The sequence below is a fragment of the Ciconia boyciana genome, chromosome 10, assembly GCF_034638445.1.
Source record: "Ciconia boyciana chromosome 10, ASM3463844v1, whole genome shotgun sequence".
Taxonomy (NCBI): Eukaryota; Metazoa; Chordata; class Aves; order Ciconiiformes; family Ciconiidae; genus Ciconia; species Ciconia boyciana.
This window is the reverse complement of record NC_132943.1, coordinates 836,498-852,917: the sequence shown is the minus strand read 5'-3', so window position 1 is coordinate 852,917 and position 16,420 is coordinate 836,498. Positions and strand designations below refer to the sequence as shown.

At 52.8% G+C, this 16,420-nt stretch overlaps 1 protein-coding gene across 1 annotated transcript; it reads right to left on the bottom strand.

Moving 5' to 3' along the window:
* Positions 1-2,156: 2,156 nt before the first annotated feature.
* CYTIP (cytohesin 1 interacting protein) lies at positions 2,157-15,532 on the bottom strand. Its single transcript, XM_072874383.1, has 8 exons — positions 15,353-15,532; positions 12,114-12,163; positions 11,724-11,778; positions 8,880-8,982; positions 8,653-8,746; positions 8,131-8,200; positions 4,008-4,074; positions 2,157-3,474 (listed from the first exon to the last, which is right to left on the bottom strand). Exons 1-8 carry the CDS (start codon positions 15,515-15,517, stop codon positions 3,002-3,004), a joined length of 1,077 nt encoding a protein of 358 aa, XP_072730484.1. The 5' UTR covers positions 15,518-15,532; the 3' UTR covers positions 2,157-3,001.
* Positions 15,533-16,420: the final 888 nt, after the last annotated feature.

The following is a 16,420-nucleotide window of genomic DNA, read 5'->3' as shown; positions in this document are numbered from 1 at the left end:
CTTCCGACACAAATGCATGCAACAGTCGTGGGTCCAAATACTCCTTGGCCGGCAGAGAGAGGCGTGCTCCCGCTCCCGAGGAGCAAGGCACCCACAGCCCCGTGCAGCAACGCGCCAGGCTTAGAGCGGCTGGAAACGTCCCCCTGTTTCTGCAAGCGGGGAGGTGCTGGACACGGCTCTTCCCTCGGCTGTTGGTCTGGCACCTGGAGCCACGTGTCCTAGCGGCAGCAGGTGACTGAGTTTGAGGTCCCTTCCCGAGTGCTGGAGCCGTTTGTTCTCGCTGAGGCACTACAACAGCCTTCACCAGATGTTCTGGTTATTGTGCCCACAGCTGCTTTCGGACACCTACGTATCTGCCTTTAACTGCACCGTTTGTCCAAATAGAAATAACCTCTACTTTTTTTTCTCCTTTCAGCTGGCGTTATTGGCAAAGACAAGTAAAACTCTATCTTGAGACAGCAAATCCCAGGCAAAAAACCTGATGTCTAGCAATGAGCTCCAGAGCCCAGACCAGCACTGCAGTGCCCCAGCCTGGGCTGTCGGATGGGCTTTGGATCCATGCAGGTGTCGGACCAAAGCCCCGCTCCGGGCCCAGGGGCTGGGGGATGAACCGACGGCAGAGGGGCTCACGGGCTGAACTGCAGGGGTTTGGTTCAGCAGCGCGGACAGAACGTCGTTCCCGCATGTAAAACCCTCGTGAGCTGCTCTCCTGGTCGCCCTCCAGCTCTCCCGGAGACTTGCCATGCTACCGTCTACTTAATCCTTTTAAGAGAAATTACAGACGCCGGTACAGATTCTGCTGGCTTAGAAACATTCATTAATTAGAGAAGTATTGGGAACGGGTTGTTTTTATTTGAGGTTCATCTCGGAGGAAAGCTATTGGGTTTAGCCTGAAGTTTCTGAAAAGACCAGGAAATCCTGCCACAGCGGTACCTGACTGGTAAACAACCGCATGGTCTGCTCGGTCAAAAGACGAATGAGTCACACAAGGTATTTAAATTATATTTAAAATTCTTCCAATTGTATTTGAAAAACATAATTAGGTTGCTTGGGCTGAACAAACAGCCTATTTCCGTGTTGCCTGAGAGGGAAATAAAATTTCTCTTTTTCTTCACATCTATGCCCATATTTATTAAATCACTTCATATAAGCTATCAAGTTAATCTTACCGCCTGAAGCCTCTGCTCCTGAAGAAATGTGAACAGCTAATGACCGTCCTGTCGACAAGCAGTGGGAACACCAGCCCAAGGGGCATCTCCTGCAGCCCCGGGACCGCAGAGGGACCAGGTCCCAGGCACAGCCCTCCGAGGAGGTCCCCAGAGTGTGACCTGTCCCTGCCACTGCATCCAGGTGCAGAGCAATCCTGCTCGTCCCTGCAAGACAATCCTCTGCCTTTACTTCTCTCGCCTGAAAGAGGTCGCATCAATCTGAGCCATATGGTTACATCATTGTAAGCGGACGAGTATTTTCTCAAACCTGGTAAAATTCCAGCCGGGCGACTTGAGTGCCGTGCCCTCCGGGCGCGCGGTGAGAGCCCGGCACCCCAGTGACTCTTGCCGAGCTGACACCGTGCGGAAAATGCCGTTTCTAGCAAGGCTGGCAGGCACCGCGGAGAAGAGCACCGCAGCTTCGGCAGCGCGCCGCAGAGCTGGGCCGGGAAGCAGGAGACGCGCAGAGACCCGCCACCCTTTGCTGGCTCCCCGCTGCCCACCGCCCGCACCCTCCCCGTGGCAGCCGCTGCCACCGGCCCCTTGCCTCCCTCCCAAACCACGCAGACCTGCGCTCCTCACCCCTTTTCCCTGGGGAGGGCTCCCTCGACGGGGGCTGCCAGCCTGCTTGCACCTCTGCCCAGCGGTGCTGGTGCTCTCCACTGCTCCGCCTGTGTTTGACACAGGAGCCCACGCGGGTGCACGGTGACCACTGCACCCTGCTCCGGACACGCGGAGCTGCTGAGGGCAGCGAGCGCACGGACACCACCGGCTTCCCGTGCACTGGCACAGCAGAAGAGCCCAGGGCTGCGTGCGTGCTCAGGAGGGTCCTTTCTGCTCCAGATCCCCTGGAACGGGACAGGTTTGGCAGGACATGGGATATCAGCTACTGGCAGAGATTGCGGCTGGTCAGATCACGACTGATAAACCAGGCTATTGCAGGGTTTATACAACGGCTGCTAAGAGATGCGAAAGTGATGGCAGCTGGCGTTTACTTTGTAAATCTGTCTATCGATGCTGTCAGCACGGCTGACCAGGGGAACCGATCCCTGCTTCGGAGACTGGGAAGCGGATTGTGGAGTCCACCCTTTCTTTTTCTGACACGTGTATCGAGCGTGCACGTCCTCGAGCAGCAGCAGCATCTCAGGGCAATGGCCTTGCACAGGCAGTGGGAGCCGGCACGGGCCGCCCCGCAGTGGGACGGCCGGCACGGGTCCTGACGGCCACGCACGTGCCAGGGGAGTTGGCAAGCGTGCTCCTGGCCTGCTCCAGCACACCCACGTAAATCACCCGCCACAAACCCTGGGCAAATCTCTGCCCTTCGCTTCAAAACGTTCCTGCCCAGGTCTCTCTCTATCGTACGCTCTGGGCTCCATCCTCTTTCTAATGGGACTCTGTCACTGGATTTAGTAGAAGCCCTTGCTTTATTGAAGACCTTTGGAAGACTATGACTTCGGTAACAGGAAATAAATAGCTATCAATTTTGCATTCAATTAAAAACTGTTATTAACACTAACGTATGCTGAGGAAGTTCCGCAAAGGTTCTTCAGGTTTCAGAGTTAGTCATTTTTCACATTAATGAAGAGGTCCACAGTGTGCTCTGATTAAAAATTAAAATAATTAAAAACCCCAGAGCTTTTTAAATATCATCAGTGCTGTTGTCCGGAGGACTGCCATGCCGTGCCACCGCGCTTCACCGCCTGCCTGCTTCCGGGCGAGCTGCTGCCCTCGGTCCCGGCCACGCAGCAGTCCCACGTGCAGAGCCCCCGACATCAAGGATGACACGTGCGATGTCAGACCCGGCTTTCTTCCTCTTCCACTGCCCGGTGAAGGCCTGGAATGAATTTCGAAAGATGCTTTCGGACACTGGATCTCCGGCTTTTCCGCGGGAGAGTCCCAAAACTACTGGTGCAGCTGCTCCCCTCCCAGAGCGGGGACATGGACCCGCTGCTGGCCAGGCTGATGCTGCGGTTCCTCCGCAGAGAGGACCTCCTGGCAGTGCCGTCCCCGTCCCTGGGGAAGAAGCAGTCGTCATCCATGCTCGACTGGCGGCTCAGGCTCTCTGCAGCCGAATCCTCGAAGGTGCCGCTCTGGTAGGAGCTGTCCTCGCTGTCCACGGTCATCGAGCTCAGCCAGCTGCGGGAGCTGCTCTCGCTGGAGAAGCGAGGCTTCGTCGGAAAGAGGGGTCCTGGCGTGCTGCAGCCACCACGCAAGCTGGGCTCTTCCAGCTCCAGCGCGCCCAGCAGAGCGTTGTCGTTCACCTCCCCTGGAAGAGAAGCCAAAGAGAAGCGTCATTTACCGGCGTCTGCCCCAGGCCGGAGAGCGGGACGCCTGTGCCACGGTGGCACAGGGAGACGTCGTGCCCAGCATCTCAGCGCGGGGAGCAGCCCCTTTCCCTCGTGGGAAGCTGTTTCCCAGCTGTGGGGTGCTCCCTGCCCCTGCCTTCCCCCATGTGCAGCATCAAAGCTGCTCCCCAGGCAAGCCATAAAAAACCCAAACAAACAACACTCTCCCCTGATAAGGCTGAAATAAGAATGGGAAAAAAACTTTGCAACCCGCATCAACTCCTTTCCTAGAACTCATGCAAAAGAGCCTTTGGTCTCTGCATTAGTCAAGCACCATCCAAATTCACTACTCCCGGAAAAAAAGCCTTCCCAGGGCCAGCCCCATGCCTTCATTAACAGGGGAAAAAGAAAGCAAATGAAAATCAGATTAAAAATTGCTTTTTACTGATCAGACAGCGTTTCTGCAGAAGGACTCAGCAGCGCTGCGGTTTCCTACCCGGAAACGAGGACGTACCGTGCAGCAAGCGCTGTTCCTGTAAGAGCAGAGAGCGCAACTCCACCCATTTCTGCTGCAGGGTTTGCTGTGGAGGAGAAAGAGGGCTCTGTCATACACTTTCGCAGAAGCATAAAACACTTGTAAAGAAAGTACAGGTCACCTACAGGAAGCACTTGTATGTCCCTCTTTTCACTGAGACAATTTTCCCAGAGTTCAGCAAATTTCTTCCAGAAAGCACAAGCCCACTCACGTCCTGGGTGCTTCGGCTGAGGCACTGTGCACGTCTGAGTCGAAAGGAAGAAGCCTGAAACCTGGAGAGCATGCTGCTCGTCTTCAGCCAGCAATGGAGAGCATGCTGCTCGTCTTCTTCAGCCAGCAACGGTGACAGCAGGCCCCCCAGCAGCCCGCAGGCTGCCCTCCTCCAGCCCCCCGCAGCTCTGGAGCCCACCAGCTGGGAACGGGCACCCCGCTCCTCGTTCCTGGGTCCGGCAGTGCGGCGCAGGCTTGGCACAGCCGACCATCCCTGACCCCGTGTTAAGACGCACCACCCTGTGCATCCTTACAGCCTCTCAGTGCTGCGTGCCATCCAACGCTGAGCAACATTTCTCCTTCCCTCTGTTGCAGGTCAGCTTTTGGTGTAAAAATAAACTATTGCATAGTTGATTAATGTCCTGGTTTCGGCTGGGATATAGTTAATTTCCTTCCCAGTAGCTGCTATAGTGCTGTGTTCTGGATTTAGGATGAGAATAATGTGATACCACACTGATGGTTTAGTTGTTGCTGAGCAGTGCTGACACTGGTCAAGGGCTTTTCAGCTTCCCCTGCTCTGCCGGGCGCACAAGGAGCTGGGAGGGGGCACAGCCAGGACAGCTGCCCCCCACTGCCCAAAGGGCTATTCCATACCATATGGTGTCATGCTCAGCATAGAAACTGGGGGGAGCTGGCCGGGGGGCAACGATCGCTGCTTGGGGAGGGGCTGGGCTGCAGTCAGTGGGTGGTGAGGGGTTGGATCACTCGTTTTTTTCCTGGGTTTTGTTCCTCTTGCTCTCTTGTTGCTTTCCTTTTCATTACTATTTCTCTCACACACACACACCGCCCTTCCCCACCCCCCCCAATTATTAAACTGTCTTTATCTCAACCCACGAGTTTTCTTACTTTTGCTCTTCCAATTCTCTCCCCCATCCCACCAGGGGGGAGGATGAGCGAGCGGCTGTGTGCTGCTTGGTTGCCAACTGGGGCTAAACCACAACAATTAAAAAAAAAAAAAAATACCCAGGAGGTGAGCCTCTGCGTGAGCCCGGTGCACCTCAGACACGCAGCCGATGGGCTGGCAAATCTCGTCTTGTACACCCAAACCGACCAGACTAAGCTTGCATGGGCAATCCTGTTACTGCGTTCACATTTTTTTGTCTTTTCCAGATTTCAGAAAAATCAATCACAAAATGAAAACCGCGGCCCGGCTGCAGGGTGGCGAGGCACCAGGATGCCCTGTGAGCAGCACCCGCACGGCAAGCGGCCAGCACCCCGCAGAGGCCGGGCAGCCCCCAGCAGCAGGAGGGGGGGCGGCACGGAGGCTCTTCCCGGGGCTCCCTCAGTGTTCGGAGCAGGAGTGATTTACAAGGGCACCGGGAAACAAGCCTTTCCCCAGCTGCTCTGCTCGTGGGGTCACTTCCTAGCGGATTTGGACATGATCTGGCCGAGCGCTGGTGCATCGGCTGGGCAGCCTTCGCCAAATCGGAGATACGGCGTGGCTCCAGCTTCCCCCCAAGCGCCGTTCCTACAACGCTAAAACAGGCTCACCTGCAAAACGGGAGCAATGACAGCTTTTAAGGAGAACTAGTCCAGAGAAGTCTGCTCTTACAATCTCTACACAATGTTGAATAAAGTAGTTTTTAGAAGTCTGTAATTAATTCAACTAAACCTAGGAAATTGCATGCAAGAGATGCTGGGGCGTTGCCCAAAGGTTTTCCCCATCCGGACCCAACTGGAAGAGCTACCACCTCCTAGTCCTGGTTTCTCCCATCTCATTAAACTGTCATAGCGGCGGGACTGTCAGAATAACTGATGCACGGAGCGGGTATCTGTTGGCAGCGGGATGCCCGTTCCACCGGCACGGCGGTGGGCGCAGAGGGGTGCGCGTCCCAGCTGCGGTGCCTTGCATGGGCTGCCCTGCTCGCTGCTGCATCCCGAGGGCAACGTGTGACTGCACGTCCAAACCTGTGATGCTTAGCGTTCACGGGCCCATCCCCGTCTCGCTGCGGTTTGCAGCAACCGAGCACACCCTTCAGCATGGCATCGGAGACAGTTATAAACAGAATTAGGTTCTTTCCACTGCAGCCACACTGTGTGAGAGCACAGGGCCAGGCACACACCCATGTTTTACTCTGTACCGATGCTTGTTGCAGAGGTTTGGCACTTCTGGGAAACAGCTGTTATCTAAAAACTCCCCTCCTGAAACAGAACCTTTCACAGCAGATTTGGAGATTTTGGCATTATAATTTCCCTGTAAAGGGGGGGGGGGGGGGGGGGCATGGAATGGCCCATTTCTGGTGACTTTAGCAGTTATTTCATCCAGATTTCTAAGGGACCAGGCTGAATGGCTTGCCATGGAGCACTGACCATGGCCAGGATGGAAGCATCCTGCTGCTGCATTCTCATTGACACAGCGATGAACTCTCTGGCTCTGGGGTCTGGCTCGTTGCTCACCGTGTCTGGACTAGCCGTCCAGCTGGGCGGCCTCACCATCCCCAACCGCCGCCCCGGCTCCCGCCAGCCTCGGGCACCGGGGACGCGGCTACGTGCAGCTCCACGCAATCCGGTCTCCCGACGCCTCCCAGCCTGCCGGCCCACGCCGGCTGCGCAGGGGTCGGTCCCAGCCCCAGCCCCGCAGGGAGCACCAGCGCTGCCTCCGGGCTCGGCTCTCTCGGCTGCTCCCACCACCCGCGAGCCAAGAGCCCCCACCGCCCGTCGGTCAGTTTTACCTCCTTCGGAGAGAAAATAACAGCCGGCTGGGGGGAGCAATGCCTAAAACCGTCCCAGCTATTCCCAAAAGCATCCTCCATAGCCCCCGTCAGGGTAACGAGCCTTGGAGGGGAAATGGAGCTCCTGGAGGTCTCCCCTGGTCCCCTCACCCGTGCCCACCTTCTAGGCTGCAGTGACAGTGACCAAGATATGGCCCGTACAGCCAGGCTCGGCACGTGGCACCCCCCGCAGCCGCAGCCCAGCGGAGGTAGGGAGGGGACACCTCCTGTCCCCATCCTCCAGCCCCCACAGCTACCGTTTACATCGTCTACTGCATCAAATGTAGCAAATTACAACGCCCTGTGCTGTACTCTCATAAATGCAACGCAAACCAAATTACATAAACATTGCTTTAAACACGCTAAATACTAAACATGAAATCACCCCCGTGGCAGGACTTGTATTTTATAGGCAATGGCACATATGGCAAACCCTGTCCCTGCTGCTCAGCTCTGGCAAGCCTAATGCATTTGGCATGAGGTTTATTCTAGCCAGATTAATTTTTAATGAACTTTTTAAAGTACCGTACTCCTGTGCGGAGGGTTTTGGCATAGAGTTGCCATAAGGAAAAACCCTTCACTCAGGTCGACCGAGTCCCGGCTTTGGAAAGCCCTGGCCCTTGCGGCGCCGGTGGCACTGCGGCTGCAGCGGGGCGAGCGGAGAGGCACGCCGGGGCGCCGGCACCCAAAAACTTGCTGTGAGCCCGGCTGCTCGGACTGGGCTTCTACAAGTCAGAGGTGCCATCAGCGTGCTATCCCTAATGATCCTGAGCTCTGCTTGTGAAAGCCTGCCTTCCGCTTTTGCTAAATACAGAGTACATTGAAATACGCTGTTCTGTTGTTACAGGGGAGGATTGCCTACCAGCTGGGCACAGCTGAGACACAGGCAGAAATGGAAATATTTAGAGAGTTACAGAAATTATTGTGGGGGAAGATATTACCAAAAAAATATACAGAAAATATTACAGGGACCGCAGCGGGGGGGCTGGCAGCGGGGGACACACGGGTGTCTGCCCCCTGCCAGGACACCCAGGCCCACGGACACCCACCTACCCCCATTAGCAATAGCTCCACAACAGCCTTCTGCGTTCAGCAACGCATTGACTAACGAATTATGTTACCTTCAGTAACTGCAGCTTGTCCTCGAGCTCCATTTTCCGCAGAAACATGGCCCCGTTGACAGTCTCCAATCTGTGAAGAACGGGCGACGTTGGCACCAAAGCGGAGAGCAGCGCCGAGCGCTGGCAGGGCTGCCGGAGCCCGCACAGCAGCTCACGGCAGCTCACGGCAGCTCACGGCAGCGCGTGGTGCCGCGGGTCCTCGGGGAGCGGCGGGGAGCACCCCGCCCCACAGACCCTCTCATCCATGGCTGTCTTCAGCAGCGGCGGTGCTGTGCAAGACACGCAAACACGTGGCAGGGGCAGGAGAAAAGGGACTGGGGAGGCAACACCGGGGCACCTTCCCAGAGCTCCTCTCTCCCCCTTGAACCCTCGCCGGCCATAAGAGCGCGGCTCTGCGCAACCAAATGCACGGGGATTTCTGCCTCTGGACAGCACAGGACTGCCGGGTAGCACAAGAAGCTTCCTTGGCTTCCAGCAGGAGAGACTATTAAGCTAAAAACCATTTGAAGGAAGGACGCCTACCTTAAATAGTTCCCTGAAGACTTTATCAAGTCTACTATTTGCTTGTGACTAAAACCATCAGTGTTCATGCCGTTGATGCTGGCGAGGATATCGCCTGTTAGAGATACACAGAGGCGAAAATTAGCATCTGCAGCACATGCACACCTTCCACATGCTCTACCATAAAAGTCATTGGGAGAAAAGCAAGATAAGGCCACCCACAGCAGGAAAAAAGCATGAATAGTTACCAGTCTGAAGGCCTGAAAGATGGGCGGGACTTTCTTCTTGAATTTTGCAGACGTAAGTGCATACCTCCAGGGAGTAATCACTTTGGTGTGGAAATCTAATAGTCTGTCAATACCAAAGTGACAGTGTTACCCATATTAAAGCCATGAAAAAAATTTAAAAATTGATAGTTTTTTTACACATTTGTTAAATGAGAAGGCTGTGATGAGCAGGGTATATTATCATGCAAGTGAGAACACCAAAATGTTATAACCTAATGATTAGAAGTTGCATTCTTGTGACAGAGAACAGCAGACACCTGACAGATGCCTGTACGTTGTTTTTGCAAAAAACTAGTTTTAAAGCAAGTTGGTGAATCATTATCAAAAAGCCAGTAACTTCAGTCAAGAACATCTGTTATCTGGGATGCGGATGGCTTGCTGGAAGGATATTTCATGCTCCCAGCCTCAGCGTGGCAGGGAGTGGCTCAGGCTTTTCAGCTGATTGACTCCTACCCGCTGCGAATGCCGCGTGGAGTCAGCTGGTGCTGCCAGATTGATCGGTTCGCAACGAGAAGTGAAAAGCAAGAAGAGCTGAACCTGCTTTTGCTCTTTTGGCCTCTTAAACTCATTATCCACACATGTCCCCACACCTCCTCAAAAGTGCTTTTTATTCTTGACTTACACATTTAAATATACATTAAGTAATTCTAAGTATAAATCCATCATGTGATTATCAGTGCTGACATGCATTTAGAAAAATGCAAAAGTAGGCGATGCAACCTGACCAGATCTTGCAGTGACAGGAAATGTCTTCTTGGTTACATGCAAATATCAGTATTTAGCCACATCTTCCTACCAAAATTTAAGACTGAAGCTGAGCTTCTTGAAAACCTGTGACAGCCACATCTAACCCAGATATAAGAAGTCATGTTAGGTTCCCAAATTTCTCAGTCAGCGTGGAACAAGTAGGGATGAAGACTGGGTGAGTTCAGAGCTTATCTGGCCAAAACACACCAATGCAGTGATTTCAGCCCTTAGACCAACAGGGAAACTTTTGGCTAAACAAAGAGCACCAAGCGAAACGTGAGGGTCTTGGAGGACATGCCACTGCAGGTCACACTTGCCTTTGTTTTTTTGACCTGTTTCAGAGTGGTAGGTCTCACCTAACAGCCTGAAAGACTGGGCCAGCTTGAGCGATACCAGCTGGACAAGCAGGGTGGGATTCGTCACACCTAACTGGGGCCATCTGCACAGGGGCGTCTCGACGTCCCTGTCAGAGCCACCGGGAGAGGTGGACATCTCCAGGGTGTGACTGATGGTCCCGAGAGAAGCACTCCAGCCAGGACGGTGGACTTCCCTCTCGTGTACCTTCTTCTCCCCACAGACTGCAGAAGACGGGTGGGCCATGGTTTTGGAGGGGACACCTAGCTTCGGGGTGGCTGCAGTGAGGGGAGAGCTGTGCTACCGGCACGCCTGCTCTGCAAGCACCCAGGCACTCTGGGAGCCGCACAGCGTCCGTCTCGCCCCCAGGCTCTGCTCCGTGAGTGGGACGTGGGAGAAGAAGCAGTAACACGCGAGAAGCTCTGGCGTTCGGCCATCACTGCAGTTCTCACGAGCTCCCTGCAGATGGTAGACCTAGAGTTTCACATCATCTTATTCTGGTTTGCCTAAATTTAACCTGTAGTAATGAAATTACAGCTTCTAAATAATGGCTTATCCTTAGCGTCAGACAGATGCTGCCTTTCCATAGCCCGGACCTTCTAGTGAAGTGCTCACGCTGAATGTACATTCAGGAAGAAAATGTGCCAAGAACAATTATTTTTAATCAGAATGTCACATATAATGAAAATCTGCCCTGACAATTTATATAAAAGCCCAATAATTGACTCAATTATCCTCCTTTCTGAAAGCTCTCCACTGTTCACGAGCTGAACGCTTACCTGCTCATTAGTCACAGAACCAAATTTGAAAAAGTTAAGCTTTTCCTAATACATTAATTTCACTGAAAATACTCTTTTCCCTTTGTGCAGATACAGGCAAGAGCTTTGAAGATGCCCTGCCGCCACAGTAAAAGAAAAAGAGGGGCAACGTGGGACGGTCTCGCGGGCACAAACAGGCTCCTGCCTGCAGGTATGGCCACAACCTGCTGCCCCCAAAATGACATCCATTTATTCCTGGGATTATTTTCTGTTTGTAACCGGTATTTTAGCAGGCCTACTGATGCAAGAGTTACCTTTCTCACAAAAATCTACAGAACAAAAATCTTCCATTAGCAGTTCTCCTGAGAAGATTCTGTTTTTCCTCTTTGATGATTTACTGACTTCTACATCTAACAGAATTTCTTCCTATATGATTTAGCCCCCCCAAAAGTCATGCTTAGCAGTTATTTGTTAAAAAAAAACCCCAATACTGTACATCTACTTAAAAAATACATATGTCTTTATATATATGTTAAAGGAGCTAGTAAAATGCTAGTATAATGTATTTTTTGGAGAGAGAACTTTTTATCTCTCTTTTTTATATTAAAAAATTCTTATATGCAATTCTCCCAAAAAAAATTCACTTACGAAGGTAAGAAGGCATCGCCATTGCTTCATACCTGGGTTTGGATGAGATTTCTCCTACATGCAACACTCTGACTTGTGAGAAGGGCAGAAATTCTCATCTGTGACCTTCGCTATGAAAAAATCCTTGGAAATGTATCCTGTTTCTGTATCATTACTGTAAGCTCTTCAAATTTCACGAGGAACTGACAGATATCTTCCTCTGCTCTATGCTGTCTTAACCTAATTTTGAGGATGGGACACTTAAGAGATTGCACCATATTTTATTTTTAAATTAATCGACTTGTCATTTAAGTCTTACCTGGATTTCAAACCCGAACGTCTCTTTATCTTCTTTTAATATAGCAACGAGGTGTCTGCAGGAAGAGTACACAGAATTCCGTATGAATGCTGGGGTGCCAAGCCTCGTGCACTCTGCATTTCTAACCAAAGCGACCGTGTCCCCAGCATCACCCCTGCCTGTGCTCGCAGGGTATCAGCACGCCTTCCCTCAGGCGTTGCAGCGGTGGTGCCTGCTCTCTCCTTACTCAAACTAGACGTCACAATTTCACCTGCACGTCCCAGGTGTTGGGTTCCACTCTGTGCCTTGCACCCTTACCCCGCTAGGGCTGCTAAACGGGAAGATGCCCAGGACACACGTTGCACGCTGAATAAGTAAATAACGGTGATTATTAGAAGAATATCTTCATACCTTTGCGGCCTGGAGGAGTCGCCCAAGGAGCTGGATCTGGTTAAGGCAAGCTGTAAGCAGAAATGGGAGTGGAAAAGGGTCAGTAGGTTCATGGTTCTTTGGGGCACATGGCTAAAATCAGCAGTTTAGAGAAAAACTAAAACTAGCTGGTGGCATCCCACCGCCAGCTTGCACGAATGCAGCCTCTCCCTCAGTCAGAAGAGAACGTCAACTTTTAGATCAGGAGAAAGAGCAGCTAGGTCCAGCATACAAGACGACTCATCGTCGTGTTCGAAGCCACCTGACGGTGTGTGCAGCCGGGCACAGGCAGCGTCAGCAGCCAACAGCAACGACCTCCTTGGGAAAGGTGCTCCCTCCTGCCCCAGAAGTCTTCCTCCACCCCACGGCTGCTTTCCAAGTGAGTTAGAGTGATTTTACACAGTGACAGGTCTGATATCAACGCCCGTGGAGGACATTTAACTGGCGTTGCTGCAAGACAAATATCAGCTGCGACACGTCCTGGTGTGAAGGATTGCGTTAACCTGCAAGAGGCGGTTGTTGAAGGAATTCATGTTTGTTTTTATTATATTGGAAATTAAGCCCTGGAAAACCGGCTATAGGTCAGCTCTTTCACTTTTCCAAACCTTTTAAATACAAAATTGAGTATTTCCAAAATAAAAAAACCATGGGCACTCTTAGCACATCATAATATTCTTTCAGTTGTTCACCTCCAGAAAACGTCCGGGCATCCTCGCTGGGAGACAGTAATGCTGTACCTGTTCCAACTTTATTAGAAAAAACTGGCCATGTGCCAGCTATCCAGTCTTCCCTACAATAAGTTAAAACTGAGAGCTGAGCTACCGCCAGCCCATATAAAATGAAGCAACACAAGGCTTTTTTTGTGCAGGGGTGATAATTTGACATCTTCACAATTAGCTTTCATAAACTCACAAACACCTACTTCGGAGGGGGAGAGAGGTCTGGAACCAGAAGTAACTTGGCTGGGAGACCCCGGAGCAATACCAGTTGGAAGACCCTGCGGCAGGAAGGTGCCATTTAGGGTGACAGATGTTGCTGTGAAAAAGCCTGAGAACAAGTGGAAAAATTCAGGTTGAATCCCAAGGAAAACCTTCTGACGGCAAAAGTGCTTGGAGCAGGGAACTATTCCCCAAACTGCTGGAGGTGTACTTTCCGAGGACGGTAGAAATGGGAAAGACAAGAGGCATGACTGCTCAAGAAAACCCCTGCATCTGAGAGGGCATCAGAGATGAACGTCCCTCTGGTCCTTGCAATGTCCACAATCCGCTTGTCTTATTTTGCGTAATTAAAAAACCCAACCTGCACAGCAGCCCTGTGTTTTCAAGCAAGAGAGGGAATATTCCTTCTCTGGAGATCGCCTTGCTTTATCGCAGTGCACCGTGGGGAGTAAGGGGCAGCCAGGGCCACGGCTCGGCACGCAGCCACCCTGTGCCACGGGCTGCGGCTGGGCTGCTGCGTCCCCGGGGGCGCAGGTGCTGGTGCTCTTGTGGAAGGACGAGGGGCTGACGGGCACACAGCACCGGGGCATCTCTCCAGCAGTGGGGACCCTTCAGAATGCTAAAACCTTGCGTGAGGCTCCAAGGTTTTGAAGGCCAGGGATTGCCATCATTCCCATTAATGCTGTAACTATTATCTAGGCAGTGCCCAAATCAGGTCTCTGCTATGCCAAGACCGCACCTTTCTTTTGTACCTTTCCCCTAAAACTCCATGGGCATTTATAAACTTAACACCCATCAGAAAAGGCAGAAAGCACACATAAATTAAGGTAACTGCAGACAGTTGTCTCTGCAGTTTCTTGTGGTCGCTGCTCAGCATTTCCGAGCTGATGCATGCATGGTCGTGGCCACGAGCATCCACAATTGCTGCTTCAGGCCAGGGAGACCTGTGCCTGAAGAGCTCTCTGGAAAAAGCCAGGATCTGTGTTAAACATCGATTCCTCCCATAAAAGTGAACCACAAATAAGGAATTACATTATCACAAAAATGTTTGTAGAGTTTGGTCAGTATAACCAAATGTCTCGGGCTTCAGCAGTATAAGATGATGCCGCAGCGTGACACCTACAGAAACACCCCGCTTAGTAAACGTGCACTTACGTGGGGAGAGACGGGCGAGGAGGGCGAGACTGCCCGTGTAATGACGAACCGCACACCGGTGACAGAGCTAATGGCAGGCGTGCACCCGGGCTGCTGGGCCCCTGCCGCACGCCAGCATTAGGCACGGTCCGGGCAGAGCGGTCCTCAGGCCTGACGCCCGTGCCGTAATTCATCTTTAACAGACACAGCCACGTCACAGCCATTACCGCCAGCTTCCCCCCGCGCCGGCAGCAATTGCCACACAAAGGGCTGCTCCATCACAGCCGCGGGAGCTGGATGCCACCCAGCAGCGTTCCCAAGATTAGTCTGGCTCTGGCTTTCCTTTATCTCCCCACACTTGTACAAAGAAAAGGATTAAGCGCGTTGCCACTACTGAACAAAGCAAAGCCTTAAGTGCACAGATATTATGTACCAGTTTTCTGATAATACTTTCAGATTATAATGTGTCTCAAACATTTTCTATTTAGGCTTCTTCAGGCTAGACAAATAGACCGAAGCTGGAATTGCTCAGCTGGCAATTTACAGCAAGAGCAAGAGAGAGTTTTGTGGCAATCCAGTTGCAAACAGCAGAAATGTGCACGACTGTGCTCTTCAGTGCTGGGGGAAAAGCCCAGATGAGAGAGACAGCCCAACCAGCCCCAACAGTTGTAGCAAAATACTCCAAAATCCGGATGGAAATAACTCATGGTAGGTGCTTTCTGTCAGCATTGCAGAACAAAGAACAGCCCAGCCAGCTGAAGTAAATGCAAGTTTAAAGGAACACCCAGCCAGCAGGAGCCTCTTTTGACTCACAGCACGGCTGTAAATGGAGAAGAAACGCAGACGGGGCAGGATCTCGGCTGCAAAAGCCCTTCACGTGCCCGAGCCCCCGCAGGCAGAATGCCTCTCTGCTCGCTCCCCTCAGGAGCTTCCCACGCTGCCGGTGTCGCAAAGATTTCATTGCAATCCCCAAACCGGCTGGGGTGAAGGCGCCCGGTGGCAATCCTGCTAGCACCCTGAAATCAGGAGCCGTGTGGCTCCGCAGGGAAGCCCTGCGGTCGCTTGGGAAACTTGGCCGCTTCCACTCGCACCTGCAAACTCTCCTGAAAGGAGCCGTCAGCCTCCCGGCGCACAGGAGCCACCCCGTACCTGCTTGCGCCCGCGGGGCAGCGTCCCCACCGTGCTGGCCAGGTGCTGGATCCTCCTGCTGTCCATCGGCAGAGCCTGATCCCCCCCGACAGCGCAGGTGGGGCTGGCACCGAAGCCTACGAAGTTGGCGTTATGGTTCTGCTGAATGAGCCGTCTTAGAGCCATGTCGGCGGAAGGGCATTTAAAACAGCATTGCTAAACGCTGCAGCATGGCTGAGGAAACTAAAATATGCTCACCCCTCCAAGCGATCAAAAAGTACAAGACCGGAAAGCCGCCCACGTGACCTGTGGTTTAGGTGCACGTTACATAAATCTCTTCTAGCAGATCACCAGGGCACTCAGTATGCGTTGTGCTCATAGGAGAGTTAAGAATTAGGCTTGACAATTAAAGAAATCTGCTTAATTTTTCCATTCCTGCACACAACAATTCTCACCGAACAGCTTCTTCTCTCTGCAGTGATTTGTCCTTACAGCACTACTTGCTTCAGACACTTGCCTGAATTCAACCTGTGCATTCTCTCACTTGCTTGGCATCCCTTGTGTTGCTCAAATTACCTTTTGGCAAAGATGGGAAAATAATGCTTTCCCTGGATAACGGTGTCAGTGCATGGCTTCCCAGCCACAGGGAGGAAAGCAAGAACTGAAGGCCACAGTCTGAGAGTAGGAGCTGAAAACATCGCAGAGCAAGAGCAGCGCAATGCCCTCAGCAGAGCGTTTGCATTTCGGTCGGGAGCAATGCTTGCCCAGCAAAGCAGGTCTGGGAGCAAACAGCAATGTCAATGCAGGGCCTGAAGGAAGGGACACGAGGGGCTGCCCCAGCAGGGCCGGGGCAGGCACAGTGCCAGGGAGAGCCTTGGCCAAGCGCCATCCTTGCACCCTTCCCGGCTGGCCGGGGCCGGAGGATGACGGCGGGGGCTGCAGGCAGGTGGACAGGAAGGCAGCCACGCTGTGCCCGGCCGGGTGCCACACACTGAGCCCACCCGGCCGGGCAGGTGGGGTGGTCGCGATTGCCAGCAACCCCTCAGGTGCCCTGTGGACCCTCCCAAGGCGCCAGCTTTGCACAGCCGC